The sequence below is a fragment of the Fusarium venenatum genome (genome assembly GCF_020744135.1).
Source record: "Fusarium venenatum strain MPI-CAGE-CH-0201 chromosome Unknown EDB82scaffold_3, whole genome shotgun sequence".
Lineage (NCBI taxonomy): Eukaryota > Fungi > Ascomycota > Sordariomycetes > Hypocreales > Nectriaceae > Fusarium > Fusarium venenatum.
Genome location: NW_027072131.1, coordinates 3,429,048 through 3,455,049, shown reverse-complemented (window position 1 = coordinate 3,455,049; position 26,002 = coordinate 3,429,048). Strand labels below are relative to the sequence as shown.

The 26,002-nt window shown below is 46.6% G+C and overlaps 5 protein-coding genes across 5 annotated transcripts; 2 read left to right on the top strand and 3 right to left on the bottom strand.

Annotated features, from left to right (window-relative positions):
* Positions 1-5,958, bottom strand: EDB82DRAFT_567906 (glycosyl hydrolases family 18-domain-containing protein). The gene is made up of 4 exons (XM_065609857.1): positions 4,177-5,958; positions 1,030-3,677; positions 631-974; positions 1-577 (listed from the first exon to the last, which is right to left on the bottom strand). Exons 1-4 carry the CDS (start codon positions 5,946-5,948, stop codon positions 98-100), a joined length of 5,244 nt encoding a protein of 1,747 aa, XP_065463964.1. The 5' UTR covers positions 5,949-5,958; the 3' UTR covers positions 1-97.
* Positions 5,959-6,916: 958 nt separating this feature from the next.
* EDB82DRAFT_506277 (uncharacterized protein) lies at positions 6,917-9,921 on the top strand. Its single transcript, XM_025727397.2, has 8 exons — positions 6,917-7,832; positions 7,900-8,056; positions 8,116-8,396; positions 8,450-9,071; positions 9,143-9,326; positions 9,393-9,499; positions 9,553-9,593; positions 9,650-9,921. The coding sequence occupies exons 1-8, from the start codon at positions 7,385-7,387 to the stop codon at positions 9,673-9,675; spliced, it is 1,866 nt and encodes a 621-aa protein (XP_025581868.2). The 5' UTR covers positions 6,917-7,384; the 3' UTR covers positions 9,676-9,921.
* EDB82DRAFT_558386 (uncharacterized protein) lies at positions 9,664-12,487 on the bottom strand (the record flags this gene model as incomplete). The annotated part of the gene is made up of 10 exons (XM_065609703.1): positions 9,664-10,592; positions 10,645-10,870; positions 10,927-11,033; positions 11,082-11,120; positions 11,170-11,188; positions 11,250-11,487; positions 11,537-11,603; positions 11,692-11,736; positions 11,789-12,338; positions 12,429-12,487. The coding sequence occupies 10 exons, from the start codon at positions 12,485-12,487 to the stop codon at positions 10,032-10,034; spliced, it is 1,911 nt and encodes a 636-aa protein (XP_065463963.1). The 3' UTR covers positions 9,664-10,031.
* Positions 12,488-16,983: 4,496 nt separating this feature from the next.
* On the bottom strand, positions 16,984-19,032 carry EDB82DRAFT_506254 (uncharacterized protein). Its single transcript, XM_025727395.2, has one exon. The coding sequence runs from the start codon at positions 18,587-18,589 to the stop codon at positions 17,426-17,428; it is 1,164 nt and encodes a 387-aa protein (XP_025581866.1). The 5' UTR covers positions 18,590-19,032; the 3' UTR covers positions 16,984-17,425.
* Positions 19,033-24,386: 5,354 nt separating this feature from the next.
* On the top strand, positions 24,387-25,565 carry EDB82DRAFT_577109 (uncharacterized protein; the record flags this gene model as incomplete). The annotated part of the gene is made up of 3 exons (XM_025727394.2): positions 24,387-24,776; positions 24,921-24,972; positions 25,062-25,565. The coding sequence occupies 3 exons, from the start codon at positions 24,387-24,389 to the stop codon at positions 25,088-25,090; spliced, it is 471 nt and encodes a 156-aa protein (XP_025581865.2). The 3' UTR covers positions 25,091-25,565.
* Between the last annotated feature and the right edge of the window lie 437 nt (positions 25,566-26,002).

Below are 26,002 nucleotides of genomic sequence, written 5' to 3'. Positions count from 1 at the left end.
GAAAATCACGTCGAACCGAGCATAAATTAACTAACTAATTTCGTCTCTTATACTTCAAGCGGCCAAAGTTTCTGATACCCTGCCGAGGCTCAGAGCCTCAAAAAGGTCCAGCCGCACCAAGACTAGGCTTCCACAACTTTTCGAAATTACTCTGCGCCCAGATTCTTGGGTTTTCATCATTACGGGCGCCATGGCCGCGCGCTCCATTAAACTTCAGCGTCTTTTTACTGATATACCCATTGTCGTTGAATATACGGCTGGTCCAGTCTTGATGTCTGGGAGTTCCCTTAAACCTGGCATCGTATTGGTTGGTAGCTTGGGTGAGCCAGTCTCGGGCAGCGATTTCAACTTCTCCCAGTATCTTTTCGATCCAGAAGCAGTACAAGTCACGTAGACCTGCTTCGGGCTGCCCAGGGATGCGGTCAGGGAGACCAAGCTCGCCGTCGCTGTGAATAGTATCCTGCCCCCACAGATATTCCCTATCGAATTGTTCTAAAACAGTCTCCATATGTCGGGAAACATCGTAGAATTTTGCCCAAATCTCGGGTAAATTCATGTAGTAGAACACTCCAGCAACCTGCATTGAGGAAATTAGCCTTTGAGAATATTCAAACTTTTCCCAGCACTTACATTGCGGTGATTGAGGCGATGATCCCTGTCTACGTTGCTGAACTCTGGACTCAGTTTTTTGCCACCGAACAAATTGCCCTTTCTGCCATTCACGCCCTTATGGCAAAGCGCAAGCCCTTTGAGGTTGTGATTACCCGGTAATCCACGAACCATCTCAGCCCAAACATCATCTTCCTGATAAATAGATGGCCTGAATGTTCTATCGCCACTTGGCCCTTCTATGCCTATAAGGACTTCGGCAACCCATCCTTCCGATGGCTTTGCGTACCCACCTGGCAAAAGATCAGTTTGGTAAAGCCATCTCATGAACCTTTGAACGAGTTGGACTTCGTAAACGTGTTCGGCTGTGACATTGGTTAATACATGAAGGTGACATAGGAATTATGGGATTACACCTACTAGCATAATCGTCTGACTTGACCTGTTTTAGGCTCAATTTACTCAATTTGGCCTCGCAGCCCTTTTCCTGCGTTTTCGGATATCCATACCATCGGGCAACACCAGATGGAGCATAAGAGCAGGTAGGGTATGTGCCTAGGCTAAGCGTGTAGTCGTAGCCATCGTGTGTCCATTCAACCTCTTTTTTCTCTCTATCACTTCTCGTCTCCAACCGTTGTGGCTCAATTGGAAAGTTCCTCTCCTCCATACTGGCAGGACAGGTAGGCTCACGAGTGCTATCCGGATCGAGCCAACATGTTCCGAGATCAGAGCCAGAATCATCGCGCTTTTCTTTGTCGCTCTTGTTCTCATATTCATCGTCATCGTCTTCACATTCCAGACATTTTGGAACCCGACCAAGATCGATGTCGCCAGGGCAAAAAAGTCCGTCGATCCTAGGGACCAATGGGCCATATGTCTCTCGCTTCTTCAGTCCATGCGAGACAGATGATCCGTGTCCGACAAAAGGGTCCTTGGATGTCGATGTGAACCGTCCTAGGGGGCTTCTTTTGCGTTTTGAATCGGAAGTAATGCAGGTCTGCTTTCCGTTTGTTGGGTAAATCTGTCTATCTCCCGTACTTCCGATTTGGAAGTGAGACCTGGACAGGGCCCATGAGAATGCATCTGGTGCATCGAGTGTGGCGTACAAGCTAGCTCCAGCGTCGATCCCGTAGCAGAACGAATTCCCTTTACTGCCAGTTTCAGCTTCAGCGTGGAATGTAACATGGCCATCAGCAACAAGATTGACGCTGCAAGAGTCAAGGGAAACAAAGTCGTCGTTAAAGTCGATACCGAAGGTGATAGTAGGCTTCACAGAAGCACTTAAATAACCACTAAGCGAAACGCCATACCCAAACTCGGGTTCCAGAACGTTCTGAGTCCCGTCCTTTTTGAGACTGGTCTCGGCTTTAGGGTCCCAGTCGTCGTTTGCAACTGGGTATGTCTGACGAACATCCCACTCAGCAAGCTTAACCTGGCTCTCAAAGTTTACACCAAGTGTAGCCTCTCCCTCAAGCCTGCCGTACAGCTTGAAGTTAGGGCCAACAGTGACAATGCCAGGAACTGAGAAGGTAGCCCCGAACTTATCTGCAGAGAACATGAGGACATCTTCGGTGTCAAAACGAGCTGTGACAGTTGCGTCAACCACGAACTTGGCACGAACTTCGCCTTTGTTGCGGAAGTAAAGGTATGAGTCGCTTATTTCGATACCCGATTTCCCTCCAAGCGTAGCTATGAGCGTAAATCCGTAGCTGGTCTCAAGGTCGACTTCGGTTTGTGCAGAGACTTCAAGCTTTCCATCCACGTTTATGTCTGGACATGTGAACCTCTGGTCGACGATGCTGAGCGTGAATTCATCGTGGTACTTATGGCTGCGGCCGGCACCTAAGCCACTGTTCTTGCCACTGACAAGTTGTTTGAGCCAATCGAGCACATCGTGGCCAAACCAGCGTTTATGAAGCTCCTCCTTATTCAGGCTGCCGAAATGTTTGTCATCGCGCCATTCCTCCTCAAGCCAGCGTCTGTGAGAACCGCCTACATCCTCGAGATTCCTTTTGGCATGTCTCTTTAGAGATCGCTTCTTTTTGTCCGCCGCCTTATTGACCACTGTATCCCAATAACCGTCTTTGTTACTGTAGTCTATTCGCATCTGAGTGGTTCCCAGATCACGAGGGACACGCTTAAAATTGTAATCGAACACAAGGTCGTAGACTTGTTCAGAGGATTCAAGTCCACAACGTGCAAGGTGAGGAGGTAGCGTTTGGTTGCTGCTGGGCACCATATGCTTCGCAACAGCATATCGTCCTGGTCCGCATCCATCAGGCATTTCCAGAATGGTACCCGGAGCGCCATGACCTAAGTGAATTTTGTCGCAATTGGAGTTTTCGCTCCGATCGGTACATGCCATGCGTACCCGATGTTCGCCGACAGTTGTGGAATCGAAACAGTCAAACACGTCCCAATGGGAACCATCGCGCTTATCAATAGAGACTTGGAGTTCCTCGGGGCTTGTCATGACAACGAAGCCAAACGCCGAGTTCTCGGGATCCTCTGCAAAGCCTGTCTCAGAGCCTCCGTAAGTGCTATCAACCTTGAGGGTCCAGTCCGTATCAGCGCTCTCCTTGTCTGGAGGGTTCTCAAAGAGATATTCAAGAGGAACTGGGAGAAACGGCGACTCCCCTTTGGGGGGGTCACAGCAGAAGGTTCTCTCACGGAGATACCAGCTGCCACAAGTATCGCCTTCACCGTCATAGGAATTGGTAAGGGACACCTGCCAACCTGTATCGCAGTGGTTATCGTAGCATTTTCCCTTTTCGCCGTGCCACTTGCAGTTACTCCACTCCTCGTCTTTGCTGCAGCAGAATCGCTTCCATTTATTGCCGCCACAGCTGTTGTACTTCCAAGTCAACTCGTTCTCATCCGAGTGGCACTCCTTATCGCAATCTGTCCATCTGCAGTCAGGTATCTTGGCTTCGGCTTCGCAGCACAGGAACTTATGACCATCTGTACACCAACCGGCTGTATTGCCGGCACCAAACTTCGAGGACTGTATCGCAACCTCACCATCGTGGCAGCGACCGTTGCACCAAGGATCGTTACCTCTCCAAGTGCTATAGACAGGTTAGCGACTTCAGATAGAATTTAGTGGTTTTCCGCGATTTCCAAAGTCAAATACTGACTTTTCCCCTCACCCTACAGCTTTGAGTCATACTCGTAGCTTGCTCGCTTCCCGGCTACCTAGGTAGTCAGTGCGTAGAAAGATTATTCCCACAAAACACAAAAGCACTGCTCAGCAGCCCCCGTGGGTTGAGGTTGCGGGTAGCAGGAAAGTTGGCCTCCGAAGTCTTAGGGTGTAAAAATAAAGAACCTAAAAGTCTTGTCTAAGCCGCATAAGCTGACCTAATAATTTCGTCCCATGCTTCTGGTGGCCAATTTTTCTGTACCCTGCGGCTTGGTCAAATGTGATGTCATCAGTGCTGCGACGTATCATGTGGCAGGTCACATGATGCATACACCAAGATGCGATAACAACGAGCTATAAGTATAGAAAGAATACTGAAACTTTGAAAATCGTTGAAAACCCACACAAAAAGAAAACAATATACTGACCATTTTTTGGGGTTGGGGGCTGACGAAAAGGGACAGCAGACGCTTTGCTTACGGAAGTCCTTGCTGCACTGTGGGTCACTGATCTTGATCTCGCCTGATCGGCATCCAGTCACTCCGCATTCCGTTAACCGGCAATGACCTTTCTCAAGACTTGCCCAGTTGTCTTTGGTCGACTTGTCTTTGTACTCTCTCAATCTCTTGGGATATAATACAGCAGACAGGGCATCAAGGTCTTTGGTGTCCAAGTCAATGGCCCAAATGAGCACACCGCCGAGTCCCAGCGAGTTGGCAAATTCGATCTTTTGCTGGAAAGTATCGAAGTCGTCAAAGGATATCCACTGATCATTGTCCCACGTGGTATACTTGACCGCAGCCTTCTCGTCATGGTAAGGCGTGAGATTATTCTTTTTGATTATATCCATAATCTCAAAATATGCTAATGTCCCCGAACTGGCAGTACAGGGTCCTTTGGCACCGCCGCCCTTGAATAAACAGCCTGGTGTATTGCATGCGGGATCTGCGAGTTGGAATGATCTACCATAGAAGCCCAGCCCCATATTGACCTTGGCAGGATCGACCTCGTTACGCCAGAGAAGATCCAAGGCGAGCTCAATCTCTGTCAGGTTTGAATGAGAAAGCACTTTAGAGCCTATAGGGTTTTTGGCATCCCATACGCCATGCAAATCATAGGACATGACGTTAATATAGTCAACAGCCTCGGCAGATGATTTTAGGTGAAAGTGCTGCAGGTACCAATAACTTGTGGGTGCAGTGAACGAGATCTCCTTGTGGCCGCCAGATAGGTTGAAGTCGAATGAACTTCGCATCGTTTTGAAGAGTTTTGTTAGGTTTTCGCCGTCGTCCTTATGGCCGCCTCGATCACCAGCGCCTGGGTACTCCCAGTCAATATCCACACCATCGAAGCCATACCGTTCCATGAAGGTCTCAAGCTTGGCGACAAAGCGTAACCGCTTAACCTCACTTGACACCAGATCACTAAAGACAGGCTGGTAGATTGTATGGTTGTCGTTAAATGTCCAGCCGCCAAGAGCGATAATGGCCTTAAGGGAAGGGTTCTTCCTCTTAAGACCTGCAAACTCGGTGAAAGTATCAGTACTTAGCTTGCCATCCTTAGCATCATCCATAGGGACGATATCATAAGTATCAGGCGTAATATAGGCAAAGGAATAGTAGATATGGGTAAGACTGTCAACCGGTATGTCTTCCATACTCATGCCAATGCACTTTTTTTTATAGTTCCACGCTTCGTAGTAACCGATAATGCGTTTCTGAACATCGCCTCCTGAAGAGCCTGATCCAGGCTGTTTGCATTTGCTCTGGCAGCCTTTGTCTTTCTCACGAGACTCTTTGCAGAATTCGCCAGTCATACCACAGAACCCGTACTCACTACAACAAACATTCAAGGGACAGAGCTGACCCTTGGTCTTTGCAAACCGACCACACTCAGCATGAGCGTCGCAGTTGCTCCAACACTTGTCGTTGGGAGATTTACCGTTGGTTCCGCAGAAATTTGGACCATATCCACAGACGCCATTCTTACCACAGCAAGCATGGTTGCTGCAGGGTTTGTTCTGGTCACAGGCGTAGGGGTCATCCGGGTCGGGTTCTGTAGCAGCGGCTATCTTCATAGAAGCGATGGAGAACTCGACCTGTCGCTCACAAGTTTCGCCGCGGAGTTTTGCTATCATATCGTCCGCAACCGTCAAGGTCTCGGGAATTGGGGGGCATACAGGCTGCGATCCACCATCCATGGAAACACGAGACTCGAGGGCATTCTTGTGAAGGTTGTGGAAGTGCTGGTGATGGTGGTGGTGGTGGGGGGGAATGCCCAAGACTGAGGTTGGACTGAGTGCCAGCACGGCAAGTACTAGATACTTGAGAGGCATTCTTAGGTAGGTATCAGAAAAATTGGCCGCCCGACGCGTAAGAGACGAAATTAGTAGGCCAGTTTATGCTACTTAGATCAGACTTCTTAGGCTGTTTATGTTTGTACCAGAAAGCCTGGATGGAGGTCGCAAAAATGACAAGAAGTATTGCAGATTTCTTTGATTTTTCTATTCCCGGAGGTATGCATAAAATGCAAAAGATGTATGCTGAATGACTATGCAGTAAAGACGGACTTGAGATTGCAAATGAAGGGGGGAGGGAGATGATGAACGGTGTCAGTCAAACACAACATGGTGAATCAACAGCCATTTTAATAAGAAGAGGAAGATCAAGATAACAGTCCTATATAGGTATACTCAGGCCTTGCAAGTCCTTATCCACCACAGACGAAGCGAAAAAGAATTCCATGGCTGTTCGTTAACCGTCTCCCGAGGTCAAAGGGTTAAGTCCTATCCGTACAGCGCATGATTCAATTCGAAACCGGATAGTCATGTCCTTAGCTAAACTGAGGCCTCAGCATGGGTAGTTGGTTTAGTTTGATTATTATCTGTTGGTTGTTTGTGGAGTAATAACCTTGGCGTAACTTCTGCTTCCATAAATGTCTTGTTTAGAATGTTGTGATAGGATACATCGTCTTTGAATTCCATCGCAATGCTACCGAAAGAAGATCCACGGGAGACAACCAACAGCGGGTCTTTACTTTTAGGATCTGCAGGGACTTTGCCTACCTATGCAGGGGTATTACCGAACGGACCGAACCTATGGGGTGGTAGCCGTTGGAATAGCACTATTTTAGAACGACCTCAAAACAGTCTTTGTTTTAATATATATACCATTTTATCGGCCTGTACTTCGTACATATTCTGCCATCTCGATATATATGTATATATATAAATTCTTTATAGCTTCTTATTTGCAAGCAGCCTAAGCACTTATAGCCCACCAGATGTTACTTGAGTCAAGTTTGGCCAGCTCGGGCCTCTACAAGGGTCAATCCAAGTAAATTAGACTCCATTCTCGTGGATCTATACAACAACCAACAGCTTTTCACTCTTAAAAAAGAAAGAATCTACTCCTCAGCTGTTAGTTCTAAATATTTTATTCGAGCTTAACCATGTTAGGCAGTCCGGTCACAGTAGACGGCAGTTTTGTACGGAATCTTTTGACCGATGTTTTAAACCGAATACAGTTCCTTTAAGTAAGCATCATGTTTTTCGCCTTTCCGTTTCTCTTTCTTATTTGACATACTATCCGATCCTATAAGCCTGCCCTTAGATAAGGCATCTTTGGGTTCTTAGACATGGCTAGGTTTCTGGCCTTTTTGCTTCTAGCGACTCTAACAGGTAGCCACAGTGCTGCCTGGCAGTTGGTCACAAAAGATGCTCTTCCTTCAGACGACCTTTCCAATAAATGTATCGATGCTCTAGTAGCAAACATATCATGCCCTCAACACATCAGTACTTTCCCCAGTACAGACTACGTCTCTGCTTCTTCTTTGGAAGAGGCTTGTACATCAGCCTGCCGAACTTCTCTGGCAGAATATACAGCTAGTCTCAAGAGTCAATGCTCCGAGCAAGATGTCGTTGTATGGAATCCGAACTCGGCTGAGCCTGAGCACGTTTCTGTTCTTGGAACCACGCTCTTCTACCACTTCAACCAAAAATGCATCAAAGATGACCAGCGATGGTGTAATGTTTGGGCGCATGAACAGTCTGGAGATAAGGAAGAAAGCTCCGCCGAACCTTCATGTAAGTACAACTCTCTAGGTATTCCATAACCGATGGTTTATAAACTTACTGACTAGAGCTTCCACAGCAACGACAGCTCGCGAGTGCGACAACTGTGCTATCAAACAGATGCAATTACAAGCAGGATCGCCAGATGGCTACGATCTACAGCCAGATTACAAGTCTCTCACTGAAAAGTGCCAAAAGACGGGATTCCCGCTTGCCACTACAGTCTCCAGCAATAGGTACGTGTATTCCTTCCTTTCAATTATATAACAGACGATTCTAACAATGTTCCGCCCAGTCCGACATCAGTATCAACGGCTAAGCCTCAGAGGACCTGTGACGGAGATGAATATATCATCAAGGAGTCGGATACCTGTAGAACTGTCTCCAGGTCGCTGAATGTTGCAACAGCCCTTCTGCTGCGCGACAACGACTTGCAAGCCTTTTGCGCTGATTTCCCAAGCGAGGGAAACAGACTGTGTATTAAGAATAAGTGCAACGTGCATGTTGTTACAAACGATGACACATGCGCAAGCATCGCCAAAGCAGCGCAGATCAGCCAAGTGCAACTATATACATGTAAGCTCCCAGCCACGGTCATAGCATGTCATTTTGAGTCTAACACCTTCTAGGGAATCCGATTCTAGGCGAGGCTTGCAGAAACATTGCCAGCTCTGTCGGTGACACTGTTTGCCTCGAGCCTCCTGGCGATGAAGAATACACCCCTCTTAAAACTTCCACACTTGAAAGCACTACATCGACTGCTGAACCATCCGCTGCCCCAGTTCCATCAGATATCGCAAACGGGACGACAAAGCACTGTGCTCAGTACTACCGAGTGGTGACTGGCGATTACTGTAATAAAGTTATTGTCAAGTATAGCATTCCCCTTGAGGACTTCCTTTTCCTTAACCAGGGCGTTAACCAAAACTGTACAAACCTTTTTGCGAAGGAAAGTTACTGCATTGAACCAGCCGGACCTATCGAGAAGTACCGCGATCACCCAGATTATGTTCCTCCATTGGAGTCCGTTTCGGAGACACCTTTTGATTCACTTCCCGAGGCAACATTTACTGTTCCAAGGATAACAGATCTGCCAAAAAAGCTTCCATTGGCAGAGGAAACTCGCAATGATTGTTTCCTTTATGCCGATGGCTCTGATCTTCATTCGGACTCGTCGTGGCTATTCGATGTATCCGAATGCGAGAGACTTGTCCCGGTTTGGGGGATCACCCTAGAAGAGCTGCAAAATTGGTCAGTGCTCTGATATGTCGCACAACACTATCCTACTACCGATCTAACGTCTTCTTCTTTGATATGCTTAGGAACCCCAGTCTCAACACATCATCGGATAACTGTGAAATGGACGTCAAGTACAGGTACTGCATGAAAGCCCATAGAGAAGACGCTCCATCACCGGCGCCTGAAGACGAGAGTACGGCACCATCTGCAACTACCAAGTCAACTACATCGAGCGCAATCCCGTCATCTACTGAACTCCCAATTAGGGTGAGTCGTCCGCATAACGTTTTTGGCTTATCTCCATCGAAGATGTTTTACTGACCTTGTGATCAGGATGGCGTTGTTGAATCTTGTAAGGAGTACAAGCCGTTCCTCGCTCCACACACATGTCAAGATATGTTGGATGACAATAGTATCACCATTAAAGAGTTCTACAAGTGGTATGTTATATCTCGCAGCCTTTTGTATCATGAACATCGCTGACGGAATGGAGGAACCCACCTGTGGGAGCTGAGTGTGGTAACCTTTGGCCCGGTAAGACCTGAGAAGATATCTGTATACATGGTACCAAAAACTAATAATTGCGTTAGGATATCGATACTGCGTCAAAGCGTAGGCATCGTTCCGAGATATATAAGTAGCAGGGCATCTTGGCCTGAGACCAGAAATGCGCGAACGAGCTGTGTGCGGGGTTGTTGGGGAAATTGAGTTGAATGAGAAAGTTCATAAACGTGTTTATGTTGGGTTAGAAAGTCAAATTTAAGGCGGATGGCCTGAAGTCAAAGGCTGCCTGACTATACCATTAGATATTGAATGACATAGTTTTAGCTAAGGTACTCTCCCTTTATAAGCAATAGCGACCTCCTGGTTTCAACACAAGCTCGCCCAACTTGGGACCCTGGGAGCTTCCAAAAATTCTTGTCGTGCGCGATCCGATGATGGGCGCAAGTCCATCAGCCACGAAAAGGACAATCATTCGCTGAAATCATCATCCGGGCTGCCATGCCTTCCCCGAACAGTCGTGGAACGGTCGCCCATGCTACTTTCATCTTCAAGGTCCGGACAATCCACGTACTCCTCATCTGTATCCTCCTCTATTTTGATGACGGAAGGTGGTCTGCTAACCGTTTCCTGTGGCTTATTCATCTCGGTATTGCCATCGCCATCGCCGCCATTAGTCACTTCTTCCTTTTCCATCTGTGTAGATTGAAAGTTGACGTATTGTGATGTGAGGCATCGATCCTTATGCCAGACGGCGAATTCCAGGGAGGACCCGTCACTGATCATACGAAGGTCGTAGCCGATTCGGCGAAAGGCAATACCATCTGCGCTGACCTCTTTTCGCAATTTGCTATATATCTGGGGACTCAAGGAAACTTTGATGACGCACAACGTCTTGACCGATTCGTCCTTTCGGGCTAGAGGCTCGGCAGAATCGGAGATGACAATCTCTATCTGTAGACCCTGTTCGGGGCTTATGAGGGCCTGGTAGCAAGAGAAAGACGCTGGTTTGTAGGTAGATACTGCATCACCCTGAAAACCCGGTTAGTACTTGGAAAAGGGGGCTGAGTTGGTGCTGACTCACAATTCCGATGTACCACTCAGTTTGATCAACCGCAATCCAATTCTTGTCATAAGGGCAATATTCACGGTCCCGAATGTCATGCTTTTCTTCGTCAAATGGGCTGTCGTTGAAGACGGTGCCATAGTTGTGTCTCGAGATCCGAGAGTCGACGACAGCAGTGATTGAATCGGCGAATCCGGTGCGCGATAGCCCGTGAAGAACGGTACCGCGAAGGACGGCAGACCAGCTAGAGAAGGATCAGGGCGTGAATCAATCAACAGTAGTGTTCAGGAATATACTCACGGGTCATTCCCTCTCTTCTGGATGATTTGTGATTTCTTTCCAAATGTCTCATCGAGGCATTCGTACAAGTACTTGGATCTCCCGAAGCCTCCAACCAGGAACACCAACTAAACTGTTAGCACAATGAGACAGTTCATATTGGTGGACAGTCTCACTTTGGGAGCCTTCTGGTATCCCTCCTCGACCTGTCTGATCTGGGTCGTGATTAGTTCTTTGATTTCTCCAAATCACGGGTTTGTACACCTGTTCGCGGATAACGTCTCTAGAGAGTCCATTAGCCTCATACTGTAGATTATCCTCGGAAGGTAGTTTAAGAGACTCACGCCTGAAGTGAAAATGAAGGGGGGAAGAACTGGAGATCGACTAGTCCATTGTAGACAAGATTGATGTCGTATTGGCTACTTGACTTGCAAAGCGCAGTTTTGATACCGGACTCCCAATCATCCTTCATGATCCTATGACCAGCCTCACTTGCAAGCCTTCTTGTGATGTCTTTGGGAATCGTTCGTCTGAGTAGCTCGAGAAACTTTTGGTCGAGAAAGATGCCACCGCATAGGCCACCTTGAGTTATTAGCATGATACTTGACGAAACTTGAAAGAGTATTTTTACCATCTCCTTTGACACTTTCGCTGACTACAAAAGGGGTAAGTTTCTCGATTTTGTAGGTGATTATGTCCTGAGATTTGGTGAGTAGGTAGAGCATGAGCAAGGAAGGAAAGGAGAATAAGGGAAGAAAGGCAGATGGATTAGTAGTAAAGACTTACAACAGTGCCGCCGCCTGCATCGCAGACAATGAACTGATCGCCGACCTACACAAGATGAGTCAGTAGAGATTAGACAGGAAGGATATGGCCATCTTACCTCAAGAGTGCACCGGCCTACATTTTCCCTGAGACACGTCAAGGCAGCTGCCTCGGGCTCAGAAATGAAGCCATACGTCGTGTTTCCCTCCTTCGCCACTTCAAAAAGGCCAGCGATCTTCATGGCCTCGAGCATTCGCGACCGGACATAATGAGGCCAAATCGCAGGCAAAGTGACAACGAAATGGATATGGTAGATGTTCGCCCATCCCTTCTCCTCAGAGGCCTCGATCCTCTCACGGCTGTACTCCCAGAGATATCGAAGATAGTCACTAAAGACTTGCACGGGCGTCTTGTTGAGCTTTTGCATCAGTTCTCGTGCGGTTTTCAGGTGTTCGCAATCTCGCACATTTGCGGGGAGATCTCTTTCGTTGACAAGCAAGAGTTTGAACCAGCGCAGGATGCCATCTCCGAAGCGTGTCATGTATCCCCATGAAGGATCTTTGTTGATGTTATCACCGTAGAAAATGGCTGACGGGGCCTTGGGGGAATCGACACGGTAGTTTCTTATGGTCGTCCAGTCTGTGACGGTCTGGATCGAGTCCAGCTCTCTGTCACCAGATTTCCAAGCGATACCCGAGTATCCAAGTGAAGTCAATATCGAAAAAAGAACAAAAAACAACTCTTGACAAAGCACCTACGTGGTGCCGAAGTCGATCGCTATGACCAACGTCGGTGGTCCCTCGGTCTTGGGAGCCATCTGTGTTTCACTGGTGTGCAAAGGAAGCCCCGATCATGTAATCGACGTGAATAGTATAGACGACCCAAGATAGTAAGCTTGATTCGAGGTAGAGCATACGAGTAGGGAGGGGTGAGTCTCGAGTGGATAGTGAGAAGCCACGAAATTTTGGCTGCGCGGCATTGAAGTGTTTACGTGCGTTGGTGGAGGAGAGGGGGTGATGAGCACATTGATTCAGATCTAGGCAACAGTGGAATAGATTTTTATTTTAGCAATTGTTTATCTTCCATTTTCCTGCCTATTGTTGCGGCAGGCGGCTTCGCAATCAAGACCTCATCTATTCACCAACACTTCACAACTGCAGCTGAGACTAAACGAATACCTGGAATTAACAAGGTACACGAGGAGCTTGAGAATTAAATTTGCTATTTGGATTATTTTATGAACGTGTTGCTAGTTTTTTTTTGCTGAAGACGTTAGTGATGAATATGTGAGTCTCATCTTGGTCACCCCTTTTCTGTGATTAGGACTTGATGTTGACATATAGGCTCTCAGCCTGCCTACTTATTGGCAGTGTGCATGTTTAATTTGGCGCTACTCTATACTAACTGATTTTTGTTGGTTTTATTATAGGGATGCCTTGATATCACCAGCTGGCTGTCAGTGCTTGCTACTGACAAAGCAGATGCCAGCAAACACTGCATACCAGCAGCAACGAGTGTTACTTTTGGACCAATCAACAACAGCTTTTTCGGGATATAAATTATTGAAAAGATTCTTCAAGATGAACACAACTTTGGTGCGATATTCTACACATCCCCCGCGGGTCTAGGACCAATATTGATTGGATCGTCGAGGAGTGGCAATACCAACCCCAACTCTCTCGGCCCCCATCTCCTCTCGCAGTATATCACAGTGCCTCTTCCTTCTCCGCCCCAATATCCTACCACCGCATCGGCATGACCGTGTATTGGCCAGCTTGTCTAACAGCAAACGCATAACATTCTTTCATTAGACGGGTCCGTATTCACAACCTCAATACAAGATGAGTGATCATACTCTACACTCGTCGCCCGTTGATCTCGATGACAGCTGACCCTAACACAGATATCCTAAGTGTTCAGCGCATTGTCGTCACCCAACGGGCACTACTTAGGTAAACTTACATCTAATGAGCTGCCACATTTACCTGAACTATCCTACATGGAGATGACAGGACTTGGCAGAGAGGTCATCTCTACACGATAGTTCAACTACCGGTCGTCCTGGCTTCTACTAGCAAAATGTTTCTTCACAAGCATCAACCAAGTAGCGAAGATGAAGCATCGCCACAATCCATCGATCACCTGTTACAAAGTCCAAGCTTAACTCGTGTTGGTATCAAAATCCCACTGCTGAAACCTGAAACTCGATCGCGCTATCTCACTTAATGCCTATTTTTGTGCTTCTGCGAGGGCACTGATATATTAACTAGCCCTCTAAAGAAGAGCCAAGATCCAAGTTCCAACATAGTTTCTTTTTTACTTTCTGTTTCACGATTCAAGTCTTGCGCTCAGACTCGCCCGCGATTGTCCGAAGGATGAAACTTGTCTGTCGTCGGGATATCGCTGTCACGAAGATGAAAGTACTCCAAAGAATTCACCTTACTGTGTCGCGCACGTTTATGCCTACGACCCCGTGCAGTATCAATCTGGAACGGCAGCGTTGATAAGCTTGAGCACGTGCCACGATGAGGTGAGAGAGGGAAATGTTGGAAATAGCTTCTAACTGCGAGTCAGGACCTTGTGGAGCTGCTCAACCAGACTTGCTCAACAGACATAATCTCAAGACTCAGACAGAACCCCAGATCCTGGTGTTTATCATCCTGTGGGATCTTGCAGGTCTTTATCTACCTGGTAGAACGCGTACATCTTAATATATCTTCAGCAACGAACCGCTCCACCCATCATCAACAGCCACCGCAAGTACCAGCTCGTAGACGTTTTAGCACAGGACTAAGAGATTCAACAGGGCAATTTGAATCGCCGATCGTTCAACACAAGAGGCCGAAACTTGACGGGTTTAATTTCCCCCAGACGAAGATCACCAGCTTACTGTAGGAACCATTACTCGAGAAGCACGCTACAGAGAAGATCTGGTACGAGTATCTCACAGTGCAGCGCTTGCATGATGGTCAAAGAAGTTATGTTTCAGGGTCCAAGTATCTGTACACGCCAAGATCTGCGGGCAAAGTCCACGATAGTAATATTATCAGCGCCAATCTCTATTCCCAGTGCAACTCTCTTTTAGCACCAGCGTTTGAAAACGGTTGCATCGGAGAGGTCAGCAGTATGATGACGAAAAATGGTGGATGAACTATTGGTTTTTTGACCGCTTCTTGTGACTGTTTCTTCATCTTAGTAAGTAATGTTTTGTTTCTAGAGCCATCAGTTCGTGCAAAGTCAAACGCCTTGGCCGTCCATAGCTCCAACGTTGAACGGATTTCCCCTGGCGTTGTTGGTCTTGGTTTATTTTTGCTCATTCCCAGCCACATTTCCATCAGTTCCAGTACCTCGACATCATGCGAGGCGCCCTCAAGAGGTCCAAGCCCAAAAGGAAATTGAGCCCAAAGCGAAGCGAAGAGCAGAACGTGCGTTTTTTAGCCTCTCCACAAGCAAGGATCTTATCACATCACGCAAGAGAAAGAAACCAGTTAGTTACTGTAACTGTACAATACATCACAATTCCTGTCAGGTCTGTTCTGTGTCTTGGAAAGGCCTGAGACACTGACGCTATTTGACACGAGATATGTCTGTCACAGAGTGATTTACTTTTCAGCTGTTGGTCGAAGCTAGTATCGCAGCTAGAAACAATTAGTCAACATTAGTAGACGAGGCTAGACATTGAATAGAGTCCACTTTTGAAAAGACGGTCAATTGATGTCTACCTCGGTATAGTAGAATGAATGACTGACTACTTGACAGTCATCGTCCCTTCTCACAACGTGTAATAAAAGCGAAACATTGGGGAAATAATCATGCCATGTGTATGTATGTAAATATGTGATAAAGGATATGCAAACCCGTTTAATTCTCCATATCGTTGGTTGCTTTTTCGCACGTGCATCCAAGTATGCCGGAGCAAAAAGAAACAAAAGGTTGCATTAACCATAGGCCCATTCAGTGAAAAGCAAAGTAAGACATCATACCGTTACATTCAAAACCCCGTACAGTATCTCAAAGCCAAGCCCAGATACGGATACTTTTCGACCTTGACCTTTTCTACCACCCCCAGTCCCAGTCTCAGTCTCCATTTTCACGATCCACAGCTAATCCTAATCCCGTCTCGGTGGGGTTTTCTTCGTTTCCCCTGAGTGTAGTCAAGTGTAGTAGAGCTTCCTTCCGTTGGTTGTGCGTTTTCTAAATAAAAGGTAATACACTTGACTCAGGAGATGGCGGAAATAGAATTAATTATTGACAAATACGACTAGTCTGTAATAAATGACAGCAGCACAGTATTGTAAGAGACCCCAAGTACATACGCGTACATACAGACCCCAAATCCTTCAATTGATCCTCTCATATTCTGTGCCGTCCGTAACCTCACTAATAAGCTGAGCTGGACCTGGGGGTGATTGCATTTCAAGGGGTAGATCTCAATAATAAAAAATATGAATTTCCCTATCGAGTTGAACTAACAGCGACAGGGGGGAACATCAATCACCCCACGTGCTCAGGGGATTCTCTTTCCACTGTCTGTCTGTACCTTGACGGACTATCTCGTGTAAATATTCAACAAATGTTCAATTCTGTAGTCTATAAGCGAGCCGAAATAATGACGGGACCATCATTATACGTCAATGCTTTTCATTCTTCTCTCCTTCTAGAACTTGCTTAGTATATAATACCAGCCTCGCTCATATCTTGAGTGACATCCCGAGATTACCTTGAGAGGCTACTGCTATTAAATGTCCGTGGACTTTGTCGATTCAATTTCCCACCTACCGAATGCGGCAAGTACATCTCGTCTACTTTGAATCTGCCCGCCATCCTACGTCAGCATCATGTACTTCCCCAGTATCTCTCACTTATACCCTGTCGTGATTTGACTTATGGTTCCTCTCCCTCATCACCGCAACAACAGAAGCAAAGAGGAACAGGGGAAGCTACCATTCGAGTTAGTCGAATCGATAGTCGTTTACATACACTTTGTTGCCAAGAATTATACACACAAACTACAGTTATTCCAAATCCGGTGGTTCTCAATGGAAGAATCGGCATGTAACCAGAAACCTATAGACGAAAACAGTTATAGAGCACAATAGCTAGCACTCATCAATACCCTTAGTTTTAGCCCTACAAGCCTCCATTGTGCTTGATGTTGTCGGTGGCTGCAGAGTTAAACCCCAGATTCAGGTACTTGCACCGGTCGCGCCGAGCTAAAGCAACCACTTCACCGCATCTGTTAGCGCAACCTCGAGCATAATGCATGCAAACCATTCTCAGACCCAACGTAGTATTCACAGAATAGACCAATTGTAAATGTTGTAGGTATTGTTTGTTATATTCATTCGTGGTATTGTTTATTGATGCATTCCCTTTTTTTCACCGTCTTTTTGCGGCTGGGTTCATCTTCCACCTATCCTATCTGACAAGAGACCTGTCCAAGGTCATCCACGCTTGCAAAGCGTATGTGTGTGTATATGTGTATCAATATGTCTAAATCCCAAAGAACGCCGCTTGCTCAGTTTCGAGTGGTGAGTTAATACAATACAACGCCGGCTTCTTTTCTTGTCCAGCAGAAGATATCCCATGAGTGCGCCTGGTGCCCTTTGCCCTAAGACCCTTTTGGGCCGGATACAGAAAATAGTAAGACAAAGGAAAATATTAGAGGCGTCTTGCACCCGCTATCCGTTTAGTTGCCCAGTCATAATTCGTAAATGTACAAAAAAGCCAAGTGTTTGTGTTGAGTATGTGTTGCTTAAACCTTGACGCTTCGTCGTCGCGCGGCTGCTGCCAGTCCCTGCCTTAGGCGGCTGCGGGTGCTGTTGGGTGTCATTGGCGATCCGGGTTCGGACATAGGTGACATGGGCGACATTGGGGCTGATGACATCCTTCTTTGGGCAAACTCGTGGTAGGTAGGTGCCTTCTGGAGGATGGGCTTAGGAGCCCTGTCCTCCGAGTCGGTACCTGGCTCTTCCCGAACCTGCTCCATATGCAGCGTAGGTGTGTAGAGTGAAAGGTTATCCCTGGACTGGCTGGCGAAGTTCGTGTTGAGAGAAGGTCGGCTTCGCTTCTTGACCAAGCTCAGTGTGCGTTTGAATACACCAGGGGACTTTGGTGTCTTGGGTCTCTCACTTGACTCTTCTTTAGTTTCAGGCTCAGCCTTGGTCGCAAAAGGGTCAATGCTGAGAAAGTCTGGCTTTTGCTTCTCTAGGCGGCCAGTGCCCATACTGCTAGTTCGTGGAGGGTGTAGAACGGATCCTGAAGAGGTGGTGCAGAAAGACATGCGGCGGTCGAGAACGGGGAGTGTGACTGGGAGAGTTGATGTTCTGCGAAGGCAGCTGGCAGGGCGAGATAGAGTCGACATTCTTGATGAAGGTCGGGAAGAAGCTTCACTGATGAGACTAGGAGACACTGATCGTCGAGGAAGGTCAATCACTGAAGGCTTTCCAGCGTAGACGACCGAGACCATCTTGGCAGTGTCCTCGCGGCTGCCTCGTCGATCTGAAGCAAGGGACTCATCACTACCAGAGTCGGTCTCAAAGTCTGAAAAGTCGTCGGCAGAAGAGGAAGCATCCTCCTCAGAGGAAAGGTACACATCATGAGGAGCAGAGAAAGCAGCTTGGCTTTGGGTGGTCAGCTTGTGAGTGAGGAGACCGTCCAAGCATCTTGAAGCTCGGAGGGCACTCTTAGCGGGAAGAGCAGGAGCAGAAGCGAGTTGTCGTTGAGTGGGAACCATGGTTGTGGGAGTGTTTTCGCGAGAAGATTCGTCGGCATCGGCGGAGGGAGAATAGATTGGGGGCTCGACGGATAATGATCCTATTTGAGGTCGAGGCTGTGAATGTCGCTGTGCGAGAGAAGTATCAAGTTTTGGTGCATCAAGCTCCCTTTGCGGTAGTTGTTGGGTCACTGTGAGAGACATTGTCGATATACGGTTGTGACGATGTTATTGAATTCCCAATTCGAGCCCTTTGGAAAGAGGGCGGGGTATAGAAGGAGAGGCCTTGGGAAATAATGTCGTCAGGTGTTGATTATCGTGGACGTGTAGTGGCCGGTGAGACAATGGATCCAAGACACAAAGGAACAAAAAGAGACGAAAGCGGAAAGAATGTCTTTTCTTTTTTCTTGTCGACAAGGGATCAAATGACCAAAAGGTATGAAAGAATCAATCAATGATTGAGGTTTGTAGTATTACAGAGGGAGGAGGAACAATTCAATAAGAGGCTGGGGGGAGTGGTAGGATTAATATCAGTCTCGAGAGAATGACTGAAAGTAGGATGGGCACTCACACTCCAAAGCGCAGCACAAGGTTCAGCCCAAGCCAAGGTCCCTTCCCAGAGTGAGATCCACTGGGAGCCACCTTCTGGTACGAGAATGACCGTGTGAAGATTGTCTGAGCGTCACACTGTATACTTGACGAGGCAGGGGCGCTTATTGTGGCAGGGGGGCATTACAGGCATCGCAGGGTATCAGGTCTTGGCCTCTCCATAAAATGATGGATACTCTCTTTCTGTGCCTAGGAAAAAGTCGTTGAAGAGAAAGAGGCCATAGCATTTTTGATGGGATTTAAGCGATGGAACAGAACTTTACGCGATAGAACGAGTTATTAATAATGGCTACAGAGTTGGATTCTAGTCGAATCGAGTCTCTACTCTGGCGTTAGTATTTCAGGTACAGAAACAAAACTGCCACGAGACTCGGCTCGACTCTCTTGTGTCTGCTACGTGACCTTCACAAAATCAACCACTCACAGGCAAACATGACAGTAGGAGGAGACGCCACTTGCAACCTCCACCACGAGATGAACAGTCAAGGAACCTGAACCAGCCTTGGCGTGTGCCAGAACGTCGCTCATCTTGTGGTTACTCATAACGAGTGCCGTTTCAAAGTCCAACAGCAGTGACACAGTAAAAAGAAAAAAGAAAAAGATCGCTAATCAGTTTTGTTTTGCCAGAGACAAAACTTCGGCAACTTTAGATCCCGATTAACATGTTTCCGGAACCGTTTACATCTCTTGCATCTCGTGTTTGCGGATAACTTTGTATGATGGAGTCACGGATACAATATGACGAATTAATTGTAGCCGAGACAGCGGATGATGAATGAACAAACAATTCATGTTCCATAATTAGTTTTATCAATTCTCTTTTATTGTGTCGAAATGACTAAACTACTATACAGAGGTATGATGCATGCGATCATCAACCCAGCCTCTGGTTTTCCTCGTGGTCTTTACCTCTGACTGGATCATTGACAATTGGCGTCGTCACCAGACAACGTGGACATATGAATGACCAGCCTCTCCAAGTGTATATCATTTCCACAACTGCAAAATATTAATCAAGCAGAGCAATCATTCTCACAAAATTATCAGATCTAGGGTTGACAAAAGCCAAGCCCGATCAAGGTCAAGCAAGGTCAGGCTTCCATAGTGAACGATAGCCTTCTTGACATCATGCCCCTGTCTCTTCAAAGTGGTGAGGCTTGCAGGATACAGGTTAGTTGAAAGGAGATGGGCTGGCAGAACCTGCATACTGCTGCTGCATGCTGCAATAACTAAATTAGACTAGATGCCGTGATTGGGCATCTTTTGGGTTACGAGCAGTAGAAAGAGATGTAGATGCAGATGCTAGCCAAGCTACTGTAAAGAGTCATTCGCTTGAGAGAAAAGTTCCGAAAACTCCCTCGACACCGCTTTCTTTTGTCTGTCTGTCATGTTTTCCAAGGCTAACATCAAGCCGTCTTTTTTTTTTTTTCGTTTGTGCGTACGTCTTGATGATCTGCACAAGTGAGTAAGAAACCTTGAGCATCTACCCTGTTCGGAGGCAAAGTCTGTATCTGGTGCCACATCAAACACGACACCAGAAAACGAATCTCGGATGAGGGAGATTTGACAGCCCAGGGTTCTTGACCTTGACCATGCTATGTGTATGTGTGTCAGATTTGACTTGGCTTTTGCCGCCCGTTGAACCATGTTTGAGAAATGGCTGCTTTAAGGGTCGCCCTAGCAGCTTGTTGTTCTTATAATAATAAACGCTGTCTTTTTTGGTGGTGATATTTTGGTGGTGTTTTTTCAGCTATACACTCTAAAAGTGTATTAAGTTTGGTGTGTGATGGGTGGGAGGATGAAATCGAATGGCGAGATGTGATAGGCGAAGACGAGGTCGCAGAGTTAAAGACCATCACATCCAAACACAGCGTCAAACCAGCAGCAAGTCTCCACACCCATTCAGAGTCGAGTCCGAGACACATCACCAATTACTCTCTGTATCAAAGTCTAGGACAGTGTAGATAGTTTTTATCAATCGTGAAATACTCAGGCTGAACGGGTCCTAGACGCCAGCCTGTTGATGGTATTCTCTAGTCTTGATCTCAACCCTTTCATGGTATGGACCGTCCCTGTTTAGACTGCGCTAGAACAGGACGATGCGATATGCTGCATTGCATGCCATGTCAAGGCGAGGCCAACTCAGCAAGCGGATCTCTCGTACTGCAGGCACAGAGATTTATGATGCCAACCTTTACCTGTACCTATACCTAACCTAACCTAATGCCTCAACTTCAGGTACTGTACTGTATGTAGGTTTCTTTATCTCTTTTGGTTAGATGCAGTAACTTGACAACACACAAACCAGTACATGACCCGAGATTGGACAGAGTCTCTCCTAGTTGAAGCGCCCTCGTCCAGCTCAAAGGCGAGTCTCTCTCCCACAACTGGTCCCCATAGTCCCGCTAAAAATCGGTGATCGCCTTTTGTCCATCGAACCAGTTGGACAAGGGTTGACCAATCACGTCTTATACTTGTGAACTCTTCCAGACACCCACTTTCAGTCACCTCTTCTTTTCTCTATTGTCAGACCGACATTTGCTTTTAATACTCAGTCTTGCTGGAAAAAGATAACCTCTAGGCCAACATTAATCATCAACGGCCACGTTCCTTTACTCGGATCATGTTCCCCATCCCTTGACCATGTCGACGAACCATGTGCGCCATTTGACGAACCTCGAAATCATACTATGTAATAAACTAAACTAAACTCCCTTGTCGGCCCCCCCTCGACATGACATGGGAATCTACAAGACACAGCGTCCCTATTTTGCCTTTTTGCCCATTTTCACGCTTCACCATTTACAGCACTTTTCCCATCAAGTCTCGAACCCCTCGATTTCGATTTTGCCCCTTCTCCCCTTCTCCCCCTTGCCATTTGAGTCTCAGGTTGGTCGGCAAAGACGCCAAGCATGCCAGGGTCCCCAAATCTCAGGACAGGGTCCAAACAGACGCCGAGCTCTGATTGGTGAATTCTCGTGTCGCAGGTTGGGCTGGACACGGAGAATCTCGTTCCAGTATCAAATTCTGCACCTGACAGAGATGCGTAGAAAATTGTAGGAGCATCCTCATGATAAGGCTAGCCAGGTGAGACCTCGACACAGTAAGCGTATGTGCCGTGCTACATGGACGGAATCGTACTGGTTCGACCGGATCCGATGATAACATAACGTCAAATAGTGACATTTCCGTCCGAGATGAGATGAGATGGTCGAGATTTTCCTCCGCTCCGCTCTTAAAGCCACATATCACATCATGTCATGACTATCTACGAGCGCGGCTTTGAGTTGCCAAGAGACGAGATCTACAGGGCAATATTGACATGTTGAAGCCCTTGAGTATTGGTTTTGACTACTGAATGCGGCGGCTGTCTCTTGTGAAAGGAATGTCTTGGTGAAAAAGTCTAACCAAGTCAAGCCATACTAACAATTGTCTACCCTTAATCCAATTCTAATGAATTTTGATGGGATCATCTAACCTACTAAGACAAGGTTAAACTCATAAGATCTTTCCCAACAGAGACTAAAATTGAACCCTTAATCTTTGGCGTTGATGATTTTCGTATATAGACATGGATTAATCATTGGTCGAGTCTCAATGACGCCATGGCTTTGGCCTTGCAGAAGCGAAAAGCAAAGCTTCCCCAGGTCCACATCGACATCTGCAAGCCACACGCACCGCCACAACCACATATCCGTCGAGAACCCACATGAGCTTCTGCAACGTCACAGTGGAGCGAAGAGCTGAGTCCAACAGCCACTTCTACATTCGATCCAACTAACCATTACAGGATTAGCATCATCCCATGTTGGACTCTAAATTTGGCTCTACTCTAAGCAGACAGCCATCCTTTTTTAGAACTATAATTCTGCACTACTAGTCCAGCACCTTTGGATGTGGACATGTCAAAAGTTGAGAGAAAATACTGTGAATACAAGGCTAAGCACAGCCATAATAGTATCTTTAGAAGGACTCAAATACGAACCAGACTCTCCAATTGTCCGCTTCCTTGCGGAGCTGACTGATTTGTTAGTGGCTATAAACTCCCCCTTCACCTCGGAGAGTGCCTGGTACTCGGTGTTGTATCCAACATCAGCCAGACTAGAACCATATCAACTCAATATTCAATCAACTAAACAACTAAACTATTACTCCACGTTCCAGCCCTGCTCGGCCCGAAGGAGTGAAACTAGACCCGACGAAAAAACCATTCCGATGGGTATCAATAGAATTCCTCCCTCGTCAATCCCAGCTATAAACTACTGAATGTTGCATCTGTTACTTGCTGGCTCCCTTGCTATATCAAAGACCCCCGCAAAATCTGTTTCTCGGAAAGTTTCACCCTTGCTTCGCTCATTCTTGGACTTTGTTTCATGGCTGACAGAGGGAGAGCTACCCCACGTCAATATCATCCCTCACATAATACTTACAGCCCCAAGGCCTCTCTCTGTTTTCTGTTTCCGTTCAAAACAGATACTCGCTAAGAGGTACTCGTTAGAACAGAAACAAAATTCACTTTTAGACTGTGTAGATACCCCCCAAAGGATGAGGCAGTGAATCTTGACACACATCCGGTAAGAGGATCTCGACCTTCTTGGTGTGCGTGTTCCGAGACACGGGACTTGTCAGAGCCGATGTCAGACACAAGCTTTATTCTTATAAGAATCCCCCCCCAACATTGTTATAAACAGATTCAAAGTTACTAAGCTGAGGCGGAGTTGCAAAGTTGTTGAGCTGGCGTCCAAACCTACCTAGAATAGAACCAAGGACTGACAGTGAGTGCACCGATTTTACATGTACCCAATCGAGTGTGTCAGCCAGTCAATCTACACAATCGTAACCGAATAATATGTTTTCTGTCATAATTCTTCCAAGGAAAAAAATATCGTGACTTTGTTTTGTTCTAGAACATCTGTGGACTCCATACTTGACAGCGCACAAGATGAATACGAGGCAGAAAATTCGGCAGTGCCCGGATCCGCCAACGTAGGGAATATGGGCACAAGTTTAGCAGTAAAGCGATAATAGTCCTTATGATGCATATGATAACTCGAGTGTGTTGATATTGGCGGGTTGTCTGACTTGACTACCAAATACGATGTCAAATCTAACGAATAGCTGCTGTAAACGTATGTAACAGATACTCAAAAAGCAATAATCTTTTAAATTTTCTCTTCCACTTTTATTGAGTTTTACTTCCTTCTTTCTTTCTTAGAATAGGCTTCAGGAGCTTGAAAAGCTCATCATGATGTGGCAGGACAAATGCATCAATCCTTAAGTTTACTGGTACCTCTCTGTCAGGAAGCCATGTCTCTCCGAAACGAAACTGGGCAACCAGACTTCATCTCCTCTTTCGATTGAACAAGTCTATTACTCAATCATTCAAGCGAAGATGCGTCCTCTTCCTCAGCCTCCTTGGATGCCTCGTAACTATTATGGCGAGATACCCAGCATCATCACCAGCATTCGACAGCTCCCTTCAGGGGTAGCTCCAACCCTCGACACCATCCCAGAGATCAATCATACCATGATAAAAACCGAGCCCTTATCCAGTCTCATTTGGGACACGCAAGCGACTGACTTCAAGCGGTGGGGATTTGTCATATTCCGTACTGTGTATACGGAGGAGTCTCAACCTCTATGGGAGAGCTACGTTGAATTTTTGAAAGCGTCAGTAGAGGAAGACCTTCAGTTCAAAGAGCTATCGACGCTTTTGAATCCGCTTCTTGAATGGGTCATCATTGAAGATCAAGAAACTCTCAACAATGCCTCAAAGCAGCACGTGCGCGAGAGGTTCTCGGAATAGTCGCCCCAACACTCTGTCGACAGAGACGGCCCTGGGGTCGAGGATGCATTTTGGCAGCAATTTCCTAGGTTCCGTCACTGCGTCTACGTTGATTAGAAGTGCCTTGATACCGTTGCCCAGTATGAGGCCTGGGCTGAAGCAGGCGCCGAAAGCGACGATAAGCAAGTCGTTTGTATGTCACTGTAGCATCTTTGACAACAGTGGGTGAGTTGTTTCCTTGTCCACATTCAACGTTGAGCACTAATACTAGTAGGTAGGTAGGTACAGGCTCGGATCCAAATATTCAATAAGATGCTATTAAACCAAAACGTTATCACCTTTCTCATAAACCATCCAGAATCAGTTTAGGTTGAAGGCGCTGCGAGTGCCCTAGATGCTTGCCTGGCCCTTTTCAACAACTTATAATGGAACGAGACTCGTCTTTTACTGTTGTCATATAGAAATGTGAATGGTTGCATAAGACCTCGGTGCCACAGGCTTCTATAGCTCCTTCGCTCGTGGCTGCCTTTCCTTTGCAAACCATGACACATCGGTGTAAGTCCTTCTCAACATATGAGTTTATCCCTCCCTGAACGAAGATCCCACAAGTTAGTAGCTTGGGAAGGTATGCTTCTAGAGCACAGTAACAAGTTTTTTTTTTCATCCCGTCTTCAAAAAAAAGAAAGAAAGAAAGAAAAAAACTCATGTCTGTTATTGATAGTCAACCGGCAGTGTAATGTTGTTCATGTCCAGGGTAAGTTCGGCTCATCCTTTGAACCAACAGGGATCTCACCATGCATAATAACGTCATAAAATCTGCACGCAGTTTATGAAACTTGAGAATTAAAGAATGATCGACGCATTGTGCTACAAGGTTAGAAATCCCAAAACGTCACGAATCTTGCTTGTTCTCTTGAATCATGATGCGCATGTGTGATGCAACTGCCAACTGGCAAGTGACTTTGCACAGTATTTCGCAACTCCCAAGTTGAGTTGGATGTACATGCACGTTGTGATGATGTAAAGGACCCTTGGTTCCATTCATATTCTTAATGCATCAGGATATTTAGACCAGACTTCTTAGGCTAATGTATTAACTGACCTACTAATTTTGTCTCTTATATTTCAGGCAGCTAGGTTCTCTGATACTCTGAGGCCGAGGCATCAGACTTCTCGCAGGAATATATTATTGCCGATCAACGGGTTCTGAATAAGCCATCTCT

What these genes read in the sequence shown, in the direction of transcription:
- EDB82DRAFT_506277 (XM_025727397.2), top strand. Translation starts at nt 7,385, where the DNA reads ATGGCTAGGTTTCTGGCCTTTTTGCTTCTAGCGACTCTAACAGGTAGC. An exon ending in CTAGAAGAGCTGCAAAATTG is followed by an intron (nt 9,072 to 9,142) that starts GTCAGTGCTCTG and finishes TGATATGCTTAG; the next exon opens with GAACCCCAGTCTCAACACAT. An exon ending in GTGTGGTAACCTTTGGCCCG is followed by an intron (nt 9,594 to 9,649) that starts GTAAGACCTGAG and finishes TAATTGCGTTAG; the next exon opens with GATATCGATACTGCGTCAAA.
- EDB82DRAFT_506254 (XM_025727395.2), bottom strand. Translation starts at nt 18,589, where the DNA reads ATGTCTCTCACAGTGACCCAACAACTACCGCAAAGGGAGCTTGATGCA.
- EDB82DRAFT_567906 (XM_065609857.1), bottom strand. Translation starts at nt 5,948, where the DNA reads ATGGATGGTGGATCGCAGCCTGTATGCCCCCCAATTCCCGAGACCTTG. An exon ending in GCCCCCAACCCCAAAAAATG is followed by an intron (nt 3,678 to 4,176) that starts GTCAGTATATTG and finishes ACCTGTCTATAG; the next exon opens with CACTTGGAGAGGTAACGATC. An exon ending in ATCGCCTCAATCACCGCAAT is followed by an intron (nt 578 to 630) that starts GTAAGTGCTGGG and finishes TCCTCAATGCAG; the next exon opens with GTTGCTGGAGTGTTCTACTA.